The 11,379-nt window shown below is 42.3% G+C and overlaps 4 protein-coding genes across 6 annotated transcripts; 3 read left to right on the top strand and 1 right to left on the bottom strand.

Moving 5' to 3' along the window:
* The first annotated feature begins 290 nt into the window (after positions 1–290).
* Positions 291–1,711, top strand: LOC129592143 (uncharacterized). Its single transcript, XM_055488115.1, has 3 exons — positions 291–425; positions 648–935; positions 1,262–1,711. Exons 1-3 carry the CDS (start codon positions 369–371, stop codon positions 1,493–1,495), a joined length of 579 nt encoding a protein of 192 aa, XP_055344090.1. The 5' UTR covers positions 291–368; the 3' UTR covers positions 1,496–1,711.
* Positions 1,612–4,110, bottom strand: LOC129592142 (mucin-2-like). Its single transcript, XM_055488114.1, has 5 exons — positions 4,008–4,110; positions 3,389–3,865; positions 3,276–3,326; positions 2,973–3,086; positions 1,612–2,898 (listed from the first exon to the last, which is right to left on the bottom strand). Exons 1-5 carry the CDS (start codon positions 4,075–4,077, stop codon positions 1,811–1,813), a joined length of 1,800 nt encoding a protein of 599 aa, XP_055344089.1. The 5' UTR covers positions 4,078–4,110; the 3' UTR covers positions 1,612–1,810.
* A 1,091-nt stretch (positions 4,111–5,201) lies between these two features.
* LOC129592225 (maleylacetoacetate isomerase-like) lies at positions 5,202–6,908 on the top strand. Its single transcript, XM_055488203.1, is given in 3 exon segments — positions 5,202–5,649; positions 5,652–5,726; positions 6,286–6,908. Coding segments are annotated over 3 exon segments (675 nt in total). The 5' UTR covers positions 5,202–5,364; the 3' UTR covers positions 6,601–6,908.
* A 133-nt stretch (positions 6,909–7,041) lies between these two features.
* Positions 7,042–8,195, top strand: LOC129592229 (uncharacterized). Of its 3 annotated transcripts, none has more exons than XM_055488208.1 (2): positions 7,042–7,282; positions 7,624–8,195. In XM_055488208.1, the coding sequence occupies exons 1-2, from the start codon at positions 7,231–7,233 to the stop codon at positions 7,881–7,883; spliced, it is 312 nt and encodes a 103-aa protein (XP_055344183.1). In that variant the 5' UTR covers positions 7,042–7,230; the 3' UTR covers positions 7,884–8,195. The 3 variants fall into 3 exon arrangements, 2 of the variants coding, with proteins under 2 accessions (XP_055344183.1, XP_055344182.1); XM_055488207.1 differs by having other exon boundaries at positions 7,612–8,195; XR_008690949.1 differs by lacking the exon at positions 7,042–7,282 and adding an exon at positions 7,295–7,465 and having other exon boundaries at positions 7,612–8,195.
* Positions 8,196–11,379: the final 3,184 nt, after the last annotated feature.

Here is an 11,379-nt window from a genome sequence, read left to right as displayed (position 1 = left end):
CTTGTATTAACATTAGCATTAATATATTAACACACCGTCCATGACAGGGGCACTATGCCGGCGCTCGTCAACATGGATTTTCTCTTCGCCTTCTTGATTAATCGATGTCGTCCATCGCGTACTTTGCGGGGGCTACATGCATACGGCAATAACCGTTTCGGCAACCGGTAGAACAATGAAAGAACGTCAAAATGAATAAATTACTGGTTCTTTGTGGTTTATTACGAAAATGTCGGCGCTGTGCATGCCCGCTTAATTGCGGTATATAAGGAGCCATAAGTGCCATTTCTGTCTTAAATATTGCAGACAACGAAAACCTTTCTTCGCTGATTTATTTGAATTCGGAAAAGTATAAGTGCAGCGGCATAATGAAACCGGTTATTGTCGTGTTTTCGCTTTTGGCGGTATGCGGCGCCAAAACTTTGGTAAGACTAAACGGTTTGCGGAACTTTGTATGAAATTTTATCGGGAAGTTATATATTTTATATGTATTCTATTCTGTTTTGTGGTAACTGATATTTGATATTTATATATTCTTTCTTGTATGTATACTACTTCTTCTATATTTACATACGTACTTATATCTACTTTTATATAAATATTCGTATTTAAATTTTTTGATTAAACTAATTTTTTTTACTACTCAGACGAAGCGTGCAGCTAGCGCGCAGTCGCCCAAAGTGTATTCCGCGCTGGACCAGCTGCGCGGCGGCGCCGGTAAACAGTTAAGCGTCGACCAGATCCAAGAGCTCTTTGTCAACGTTAAACCCGGCCAAGATTTTCCGCTCATCGCCGAGCTGCCTAAGGACAACGTGGACTGCGCGTCGTTCCATCAGCCGGGATTTTATGCGGATACCGACGCCGGCCGGTGTCAGGTGTTCCATCGATGCGACATTAATGGGAATTTAACGACCTACCTTTGCCCCAATATGACCGTACGTAAATACCATCAAACAGGCATGAAAATGCCGGTAGTTACTGTATGTATTATTGCGCTGCGCAAATAAGACAGTAGTTTAAAACAGTCGCTAAAATATAAAATGGAAAACAATCGGCGCCGGCAGTCAAGTGACCTTTCCTTATTTGTTGATTCCCATCCTACCTAGTGATCGGTCGGTTAAATGCGCAGCGAAAATAAGCGTTCCTAGCTACTTCGGTTTCTAAAGGACAGAATATTCTAAACGTAATAGTGTATTTTTAAATTTAAAACTAATTTAAAACTGTACTTTTAAATCGCAAATCTGTGTATTTTTATGTGCAGCTGTTTAACCAAATTACACTGATATGTGATTGGTGGTTCAATGTGGACTGCTCGCAAGCCAAACAATTTTACGACTACTCCAACAGCCGACTGTACCAGGAAGGCGTGGTCCTGCTGGACGATCAGCCTGATTACGTCATGACCGTCACGGGCGCCGTACAAGCCGCTGCCGCATCGCCCGCACCAGCCGCACCCAAGAAGAAAGGAGGCAAAAAGAAGAAAGGAGGACAGTAAAACGCTTTAAGGCGCCCATCTGGTTGCTGGCAGCCGTTTTGTACATAAGCTGGTTTGTTCTCATGACCTTTTGCTTCATATAGGAAAATATTGCGCACAGTCCATCATGAATCTGTTTTCTTTGCCATTTCAAACTGCCTGCTTTTTTCTGAATATCAGACACTGGAGAATATTTTTGTATAAAGATTGTTCATTTGGTAGCAAAAAGGTTGATTAGTTGTAACACAGCGGTCGGTCGAAACACAAGTGGAACGGTTGCCAAAGTTTCTTGGTTGTCAACTTGTCATATTATTTAATTGGTAATTTAGAATTTTATTATACTGGCTCATTTGCGACGCTGGTTGCTTCCTCTCCCGCAGCACCGGTTGACGTTTCCGGGGATGTCGGCGAACTTGATTCCGGAGACTCACTGGAGGCTTTCGGTGTCGGGGTTTCCTCACCGCCTTCGGGCGGGGGTGTGCCCTCGCCTTCCGCTGCTGGCGTTGCCTCACCTTCCGCCGGTGGTGCGTTTTCACCCTCTGGGTTCCCTTCTGCCAGAGCAGCTTCCCCTTCTGTTGGAGGGTTTTCCGGAGCAGGCGTTTCCGCAGGTGCTTCCGTGGCTTCCGGGTTTTCTCTTTCCGCCGGAGCGGGAGTTTCACCTGGAGCTTCACCTTCCGGCGGTGCACTTGCCGATTCTTCTTCACTGGGTTGCGCCTCTTCCGGTGCCCCGGCAGCCGGTTCCGTCGAGCCTTCGGCAGGTGTTTCTTCCGGCGCTGGGGTCTCCTCCGGTGCCGGAGTCTCTCCTGGCGTTACATCTGTAGCTGGAGCTTCTCCTGGATTTTCCTCTGGAGCCGGGGATTCTCCACTGGGTTCCGTTGCCTCTCCCTCAGTTGGGGCCTCGGTAGCACCTTCTTCAGGAGTCCCGCCCTCCGTGGTCTCTTCTGCATTCGGCGCCGCTTCCGTCGCTTCCCCCCCAGGCTCCGCTGGCGTTTCCGTTATCTCTCCTTCCGTGGGTTGGGTTGTTTCACCTTCCGGTGCCGGTGTGGCTTCGACCTCGCCTCCGGGAGCTACAACCACCACTGCCGGTGGCGCCGGTGATCCTCGGGTAGCGGGTGGCACGACCACCACGGCGGGCGCCGCTCCAGTGGGGCGGTTACCCGGGGTACCGGCTATAACGACCACCGCGGGTCGCGGAGTGGTAGTGGTGCGGCGGCGGGTGGTGGCTGCCGGTTGACCGTATCCGTTGAGAGGCGGGGCGAACGTACTAGAGGGACGCGGAAGACCGTTGATGATGGTGGACAGGGAAGTGGTGGAGACAGGTCGGTTGTCGTTGTAGTGCGGGGTGAAATCCATGTAGTAGCTGGGACATCGCCAGGGGCCGTTCTGACAGGTGGAGCAATCAGCGTCGCATCGTACACCAATAGCTAAAAAATTCAAATAAAACCTGTAAAAAAATGCAGACCAAGTGTAACGTGTGACATACTAATGCGCAACTTACATGGATCGAAAACCAGCGCTGTGCGGACATCCGCCGGGCTGCGCACGGTGGTACCGTTAGTCAAGCAGTTGGCGAAATTCCCGCGAATGGGACGCTCTATCTCGCCTCGGTAATCTAAACCATGAAAGGTCACTTATTGATAAATACATCTCCCGTGTAAATAACTTTCATGACTGTATAAAATGCAGTACTTACAGTTTAATAAGGCCAATAATTTAAAAATAAAAAACTTAAATATCAAATATTTAATAATAAAATATAATTTTAGCGGTACATACAGATAATTAGTATTTTATCGCTTACCAACTACATCGTATCGGCAAGGACACGCCGTGCCACACCGAAATCCTAAACCTGTAAATCGAAAGATCATCAGATACTTCACAACAATTATAATTTTAATTCCATTGCATTACCTTGCGTGTTTGCCATAGCATTAACCAGATCGCAGATATTCCCGTACGTCACTCCATCATTCCCGCACACCGGGATAACAATATACGGACTAAGGTCACACCGGCAATTGGGGGGATTACTATACGGCTGGCGTTGAATTACCGGGTACATGGGTATCGTGTTATAAGAATTCGCCGGAGATCCGCTGGAGTATGGCGCCGGTGGCACGGGAACGGGAGCCGGCGTGGTGCGGACGTTGTATCCGTTGCCATACGGAGAAGGCGGTAATGGAAAAGGTTGTGGTGTCGGTTGGGCGTAATACTGATAAGGCGCCGGTGTGTATGTTTGATATACCGGGGAAGGGACACCGGAACCGTACAGAGGCGGTGGTGGCGTGGGTAGCGGTTGTGGCAGCGGTGGCGGGGTGGTTGGCGTGTACACCGGGGATGGGTTGTTGTAGTTGTAGCCGTTATTTGACGGACCATAATTATTATAGCCTAAATATTCCATAAAAAAATGTCAAGCGTTATGCTTACACATGCATGTAAAAAAACATGGTCTAAACTAACTTTTACTAGAGTTTTAAAAATAGAACTAGTTTTCTTTACGGTCAACGGACCTAATTAAAAATATACAAACCTTGCGCTAAAGCGGTTTTTACGCTAATTAAACCAGAAAAATTTATGACAAGTAATTTGAGGATAGTCATTTTAAAAAAAAAGGTCACGGAGTGTATGGATTCTACGAAACTGTACGACTGTGATATGGCAACGTCTTCGGTGTTAATTTATACATTGGCCAACGGCAGTCACGGTTTCTGCAGTTTTCCTGAGTCATTTTCCTAATGCATTGTCATTTCCGGCCCGGGATTTTGAAAGGCCTTAAGTTTTTATGTACTTATATTATTATTACCATAAACAGCTGTTGTTCAGATCGATTTAAGGTATTATGATTACGCAGATAGAAGTCTCATGCGAATATGTAACAACATCTTCAGTAATACGGCTATTGAGAACCTTTTAATCTCCTGTGATACTTCACGGATTTATGTTTGAATCTGCAGCGGCGGCAGTTTTAAGTTGGTCAGATGTACACAAACTGATGTAACTGTACGCCGTGCACTTTACCGAAAGATCATGACACAGTTTCTTATACGGTGTCGACTACGCTTTATACGGTAAATTCAAACATTACACTACAAAATATAAATTATAAATTACACACATAAACTATAAATTTTGGCCGGCAACTAATCTATAGTACGTAATTGGATAAATTTAAGTATTAAAACATTTAATTTTTTCTTCGTAATTATCGACAAGAGCTTGGCAAATGGCACGGGTATACGTAAGTTATCGAGGTGCAGGTTGCAGTGTTACTCTAGATAGTAGATACTGCAGTATAGCTTTTTATGAAATTAATTATGATAATTATTTTTTTTAATAAGCGCGCATGCATACAATTATAGGCTATTCAGTCTTATAATATCTATAGTCGGTTCTTTATTTTACGCAATCTACAGTAGCATTTTGTGCGTTGTAGGTATGTATTATACAATATACAGTACGATCCCGACTGTGTTTGACCGATTCAGAAAATAGCCACAGCACTGTGTTTAAAATTTAATAGCGTCCAGCAGTACATAGGGCTAGTAAAGTAAGTACTTCTACCGGTCCAGCGCACTGAGCGATCGTACAAGTTTTGTAAACAAGCCGGCGTATCAAATCAAAGCTGTGGCCGATGTGCGCCGGCGATAAAGACAGCGCTTCCGGTTTTCCTTACCAATATACGAGATATCATCTGATTAATCTGCGTGCAAACCTGTCGGCTGTCAATAAACTGACACTATACTCCATCAGTCCGTATCGATCCGCTGCATTAACAAACACCTGTTTAACAGTGTGTTCATTTATTTATTACGACTGCAGTATCAATCGGTTATACATAAGAGAAGCAATCTTTTTTATCGATAAGCATATTTGCTCATTATACCAGCATGTCGGAAAATTCCCGTCCGCGTTTATATTCCTATTTCCGCAGTTCCTGTGCGTGGCGGGTGCGCATCGCGCTGGCCTACAAAGGCATCCAGTACGAGACCATTCCCGTCAATCTGCTGAAGCGCGAGCAGAACGATGAGAAGTACACCAAGATCAACAAGATGGCGCAGGTGCCGACGCTGGAGATGGACGGGCGCGTGCTGACCCAGTCCCTGGCCATCCTGGAGTATCTGGAAGAGACCCATCCCACCCCGCCGCTGCTGCCCAAGGATCCGTTTCTGCGGGCGCGCGTGTGCGACAACTGGCGGAGATTATCGCGTCGGGCATCCAGCCGCTGCAAAATCTCAGCGTCATTACCAAGGTATCTTTTGCTGTCATTTTTTCGCTTATACAAGCACTGATATTCATAACAGCGAAATTCCGCAACAACATTATTTGCTGTTTTTTTTGTGATATCGTAAAACCTAATTTTTAAAAAAAACTGCTTTAAAAATTTCTGATTTTTCTGTATTTTTTTTATCTGCATTTTATGTTTTCTGAATTTCTTAACCTGCCAGCATTTTCGAAAATTTAGAATTTAGTTCCGAATAATTCCCGAAACAATGGCAGTAAGTATTTACTTATGTCAGAATTTTTTTTCTTAAATGCCTGTAACATCTTCCGAATATTTTAAACCGCTAGCATTTCCGATAATCATGTTATTTGTTCTAAATATATTACGAAACAATATTATTGTAATATTGATTTGTATACGTATTTACGCGTGTTAGAGTGCAGGCAACGTTTATTAATTATTTTACATTATTATTTATTAAAATCGCTGGCTTGCAGCAGCAATCCGGCTTATTTCCAATTTATTTTATTTTGTTGTGATTTAAATTCCACAACCATTTTTATGCGTGGCTGTGTTTTCGCCGCAGGTGTCGGATGATCAAGATAAGCGCACGGACTTTGCCCACCACTGGATCGTCAAGGGCCTGGACGCCTTTGAGAAGGTGCTGGAGGAGACCAGCGGGCAGTACTGCGTGGGCGACGCCGTCACTCTGGCGGACATCTGCCTGGCGCCCCAGGTGGTGGCCGCCGAGCGCTTCAAGGTCCGCCTGGACAACTATCCCCACATTGCCCGCATCAACAACAACCTCAACCAGCTGGAGCCCTTCCAACTGGCCCACATGGTCAACCAGCCCGACACGCCCGACGAATTCAAGAAGGCCGTCAATATTGAGCATTTGTAGATGGGGGTGGCGGTTAATCCAGCGAGATTAATTCCGGCGCAGTATTATGAAACTGTTTATGCTTCTCTTCTTCAAAAAATTATTAAATTATCAATATTAATTTACGGTCAATTTGCTCATTAATTCCCATGACGTTGATTTACTGTACGAGCAATAAACTTTTCTTATAATTATGTTCTGATTGTGAGGTACGAAATTTGGCCGGTACGATTGTATGGCAATGTATAGCCAACCCAATCTGTTGCAGTAAGCGCTTTTGTCCGGCATTTAACTGCTGACACGATGGCGAGTATTAATTCCAGACTCAGCGCGTTTTTTCAAGTGGACTTCCGTTACTGCATGGAACACATATCGGCCATGACAGATGTTGCCAATATACCGTCGCTTGTCACTTACACAACGTTTCTGGTAGTCATAACTTCGATTTTTATTACTGTGTAATATTTTATTATAAACCATAACTTGCGACAAAGGTAGTAGCGATATATCGTTCAAGATCGAGTCATATAACGTTGCTGGAATAAAGCGTAATTCCGGTGAATTCTTTTCTGGAGGTGTTTTGTGTATTCGCTCTGTATCTTCCGTTTCTGGCTTTTTGTTAAGTACAGCGAATCCAGTTGAGTTGCTGCGATGATGTTGCAGCGGAACGGAGTGCCTTTATTTGCCGGTACCTTAATATTATGTAAGTCTGTATTCCATGGCTTAACGTATTATAATTTCGACTTAAAATATCGTAATACAGTAATAAAGTTGTTCGCTGAGCGTGCTTTTTTTAATTTTTGTGTATACCGAAGCTGCGTTGACAGAAATACATGCGCTTATAGAATTTTGCATAAAGTAACGGGAATTCCAATTTTTCACATAGGTACAGAGTACTTCAACAGATAATGCCATATCTGCTGCTAAGAAGTAGTGCATGCTAGTGTAAAATTAAGTAGTGATGCTAGTGTAAAATGATTGCCGTTTATCAATGATGCAGTTTCTAATTCCAATATCTTTTTGCGTATGCAGATCTGGTTGCAGTGTCGACATGCTTTGCATGGGAAGGATTGAGTGAGCTAACATTCCCCGAGAACTCCCAAGTTCGACCTTTCCCTATCACCCGACGCAACTACACCCTGGTGGATGATCCCGTGCGCCAGGAGTTAATGGACGGGCAAGGACCACCCTTACAGCCGCCCCCACCCGCGATATATCCGCTGACCCCGCAAAAACGCATACAGGATCTCAAGGGCGATGTTGTGGAGTTCCATGAGAACAATCCTTTCCTGCCGACAGTATGAGCGCGGGTTTAGCTCTAGTAGCGGCATGGAAGAGGGAGTGCGCTCGGAATTAGCAGAACTGCAGAAAGACATCGTTACGGCCGTCATTTAAATTAAGGAAGTAATGATATTAAACAGGGAATGTTTGTCAGCACCATACATCACCTGCGAAGCTGATCATGTGGAACGCGGTCTGCCGTTCGAAAGCGGAGAATACTGACTAACTGAATGTTTTTTGTTTGATGGCGTCGTAGTCGATATCGTGGTAGTTTTGTACCCGTAATTTCCATTGGCCATGCTCAACATTAACGACTCAGAAAGTAATAAATTAAGCCATAATCTTGACGTGCGTCGTATAAAGTAACGTATTCGTCATATTACTTATTGTCAGTTATTGCTACAGCAATAACTGTCGTTAACGTGCGATCGGAAGTTTACCGTGTTGCTATGCAGAACTTCCGATGGACGTGGCATATTAAGCTTAATTATATAAGTTGATATGTATTTTATTTAATTTCGGAATAGTTTGAAAAGAATTTGCCGTCGAAAGCGAAAAAAGCGAATTTGCCGTCGAAAGCGTATTTGTTCTCCAACATTATCAGCTCCGTTTCAAACGTGCACGTTATTTCTTTTTCCCCCGCAGCTTGTGCTTTGTTGCATTATGCTCTGTTCGCCGCTTACGCCTTAAACTAATTTTATGCTCTAAACTTTATAGCAAAAACGTGCACGCTTTTCCCGCAACTTTAGCTGCAGTTTTATCTTGATTTCGGGTCACTATCGTTTCCGTATCCTATTTCGTAAATTAAGAAACCTAAATGAACTTCACACCACTCCTACTGATTTCGTAATTTGGCAGTGTCAATTCTAACGTACTCTGTAAATATAAGAGTATAGAAGTGCTTCGCAGGCTATAATAATTCTATGCATACCGTTGCTATTTTTCATGCATATCGTGTACCTAATACGAATAATGCTCCTCCTATTCATACTCCTAATCCTGAGTCAGAATTCATACTCCTATCGCCTCTCATAATTGTAATGCTTTGCTCCTATTGGTCATCATCCCTTTGTTCATAAGCATGATACTTTTCTTCATCTTAATAATCACAACTGCTACTGTGCCTAATAACTATTTGTAATACATGCATTATATTTTAATTTTTGAAATACCGTGTTTTGGTATTGACAGTAGAAGCCCGTGTAAACTCTACGGCATGCATGGTAACAAGCTTTTGAACTATACCGTACACACTTTTTCGTGTCTACTGTCTAGTCAGCATAGTATCATTGCATGCATCCTTTTTGCGCTATCTACAATAGTCTAAGTCTGTAACTGAACCAAGATTTTAGTGAATTTTCCGGAGCGGACTGACACCAGTTGGCAGTCGGTTAAACTAGAATAATTACAAAGACTAGTCTTTGTACACTATTTAGTTTACGGCTTGTTTTCATCAGGTCTATGGAACAGTCTGTAACCAAAATGTTACACGATTCTGATTCGCACATTTTAGGGGGGTGGTTTAGCACAGCACAAGCATCAAGTTACACAAAGGAAGATACTGTAAGGGACTATCCATAAACTACGTTCCCGAAAATTCGTTCTGTACGTAGTTAATGTATGGTCCCTAACTATACCGTTAATCACAAATTTATAGTTCACGAATAATACGTAATAATTTGCACAGCGAGTCCGCGACGGAATGTTTTCGCTGACTGCGAAGCAGACAAGAAAACGCCACTTCGTGTTTTTCATCCGACTCCTGAGACAATTCAGAGGAATATAACCTCTTCTAAGTTTACAGAAGTCTAAACTACAACCGAAATTTTCTAAAAGTATTCCGAAGAATACCACAAAAATCAAATCAACTCGATCCGGATTTTTGAGTAGAAGTATAGCGGACGTGAGTCAAATTTTATGTGTCATATTTTTTACACAAGACAAACGATATTTATATAATGTAGAGCAGTTACTGAATAAATATGCAGCACGAGAAACTAACTATGAATGGCTTCTGGCCTTCTACAGAGTACATAACACATTTTTGTCGCGTTACCGCATAAACTCCGTCCAATCAGTCTGAACAAATTTTTTCTTTTGCCAATCAAATATTTCTTTTGATTCACTATCCTATCTATTACTTTCATACAACGCATGTTTTTGGTTTTTCGTTTCTTCTAGTACTTCTCGGAAACTTTTAATGGCAGTCATGTACCTAAATCTCTCTTACATATACGATACGAGTCCGACAATATTTAGATATAATGGTTTCGATCTTTTGAGCGGGATTTGAAATATTCGTTAAAGAATACAATTTTATTGAACCGAACAGTCTATCGTCAGTCGAATTTATTGGTAGTGGAATTCCACTTTATCAAATTTAAAGGCGAGCCAGCATAAGGAATTTATCGAATTTATAATACGTACTCTGCAAAAGTACAACAGTATGCAACAGTACTATAGCACAACAGTACAGTTATCTTTTGCTAAAAAATAAAACAAAATTGAATGTACTATATTGTCTGTACTATACTGTATGTACTGTACTAAAATTTATTTCTGCTCTTCGGTGCATTTACTAACCCTTCTTACTTCTTTTCATGGCACTATTAATTTATTGTTTATGAACGGTTTTGTCCATTTTGACGAAATTAGATTCATATGACAAGCTAATTATACACGTAAAGATGATAATTTTAATGTTTTATAGTTTATACTTCTGAATTAATGTTGTCCATGTACTTCAAACTTGCATCATACCTGATTTGCAATACTATCATTTCTTGTATAATATCCTCAAGTAAGTCAAGTTACTCACAGTAATCTATAAAAATGTTTTTCCCTGCATTATTTATGTTTTAACCATTTTCTTTTCTTTCATTCATACTTGTAATCTCACTATCTCTACTCTACATTTATCGTAGGTGTTGAGAACTTTGGATTTGTCGATTAGAACTATATGTTTATTAACAACAAAGAACATGAACATCTAACAATATGAACTTCGCACGTGTATACGCAATTCGCTATACTGATAAAGCCACAATATAATCCATAATTCACAATGAGTTTTCTTTTTCTCAATTTTCTCTCCCATGTTCAGAACTTTTGTTACAGTTACGTAATGAAGTATACCGATATACCTCCGCTGCCTTTTCCCACCACCGAACTATTTTTAACGTCCACGACTCCACACCATGCACCGACACCACCGGACAGCCATCCAATGCCTACGACGTGCCTCTCCATATCAGTTCTATTCAAGATATTTTCTCTATGCGATTTCTCCAAAACCGACCAGTTTAGAAACCACTAGGCTTCTCTGTCCGTTCATTTTCTGCAAATTGTTCAAGTTCTTTGCCAAAGTATATACGTACTGTTCATTCTGTATATATGTACTGTTCATTCGTGTGATGTTCTCCTCTAATCCCGCTATTGCATTTTGTTCTTGTTCGTCTCTCTTGTTTGGGCCGCGGCTTCGCTTTTGGGGGTCTGGTCGCGGACGGTTACACAAGCGGT

This window comes from Paramacrobiotus metropolitanus, unplaced genomic scaffold, assembly GCF_019649055.1.
Source record: "Paramacrobiotus metropolitanus isolate TYO unplaced genomic scaffold, Prichtersi_v1.0 Parri_scaffold0000050, whole genome shotgun sequence".
Classification (NCBI taxonomy): domain Eukaryota; kingdom Metazoa; phylum Tardigrada; class Eutardigrada; order Parachela; family Macrobiotidae; genus Paramacrobiotus; species Paramacrobiotus metropolitanus.
Note: the sequence above shows the minus strand (reverse complement) of the source record. Positions and strands in the feature narration are given on the sequence as shown.

Bases quoted from the DNA above. Each gene is read 5' to 3' on its own strand.
- LOC129592143 (XM_055488115.1), top strand. From the start codon at position 369: ATGAAACCGGTTATTGTCGTGTTTTCGCTTTTGGCGGTATGCGGCGCC. The intron at 426-647 runs GTAAGACTAAAC...TTTACTACTCAG, and splicing joins TATGCGGCGCCAAAACTTTG to ACGAAGCGTGCAGCTAGCGC. The intron at 936-1,261 runs GTACGTAAATAC...TTTTATGTGCAG, and splicing joins ACCTTTGCCCCAATATGACC to CTGTTTAACCAAATTACACT.
- LOC129592142 (XM_055488114.1), bottom strand. From the start codon at position 4,077: ATGACTATCCTCAAATTACTTGTCATAAATTTTTCTGGTTTAATTAGC. The intron at 3,866-4,007 runs GTTTGTATATTT...TGGAATATTTAG, and splicing joins AAAAACCGCTTTAGCGCAAG to GCTATAATAATTATGGTCCG. The intron at 3,087-3,275 runs GTAAGCGATAAA...TTCATGGTTTAG, and splicing joins TTGCCGATACGATGTAGTTG to ATTACCGAGGCGAGATAGAG.
- LOC129592229 (XM_055488207.1), top strand. From the start codon at position 7,231: ATGATGTTGCAGCGGAACGGAGTGCCTTTATTTGCCGGTACCTTAATA. The intron at 7,283-7,611 runs GTAAGTCTGTAT...TTGCGTATGCAG, and splicing joins TGCCGGTACCTTAATATTAT to ATCTGGTTGCAGTGTCGACA.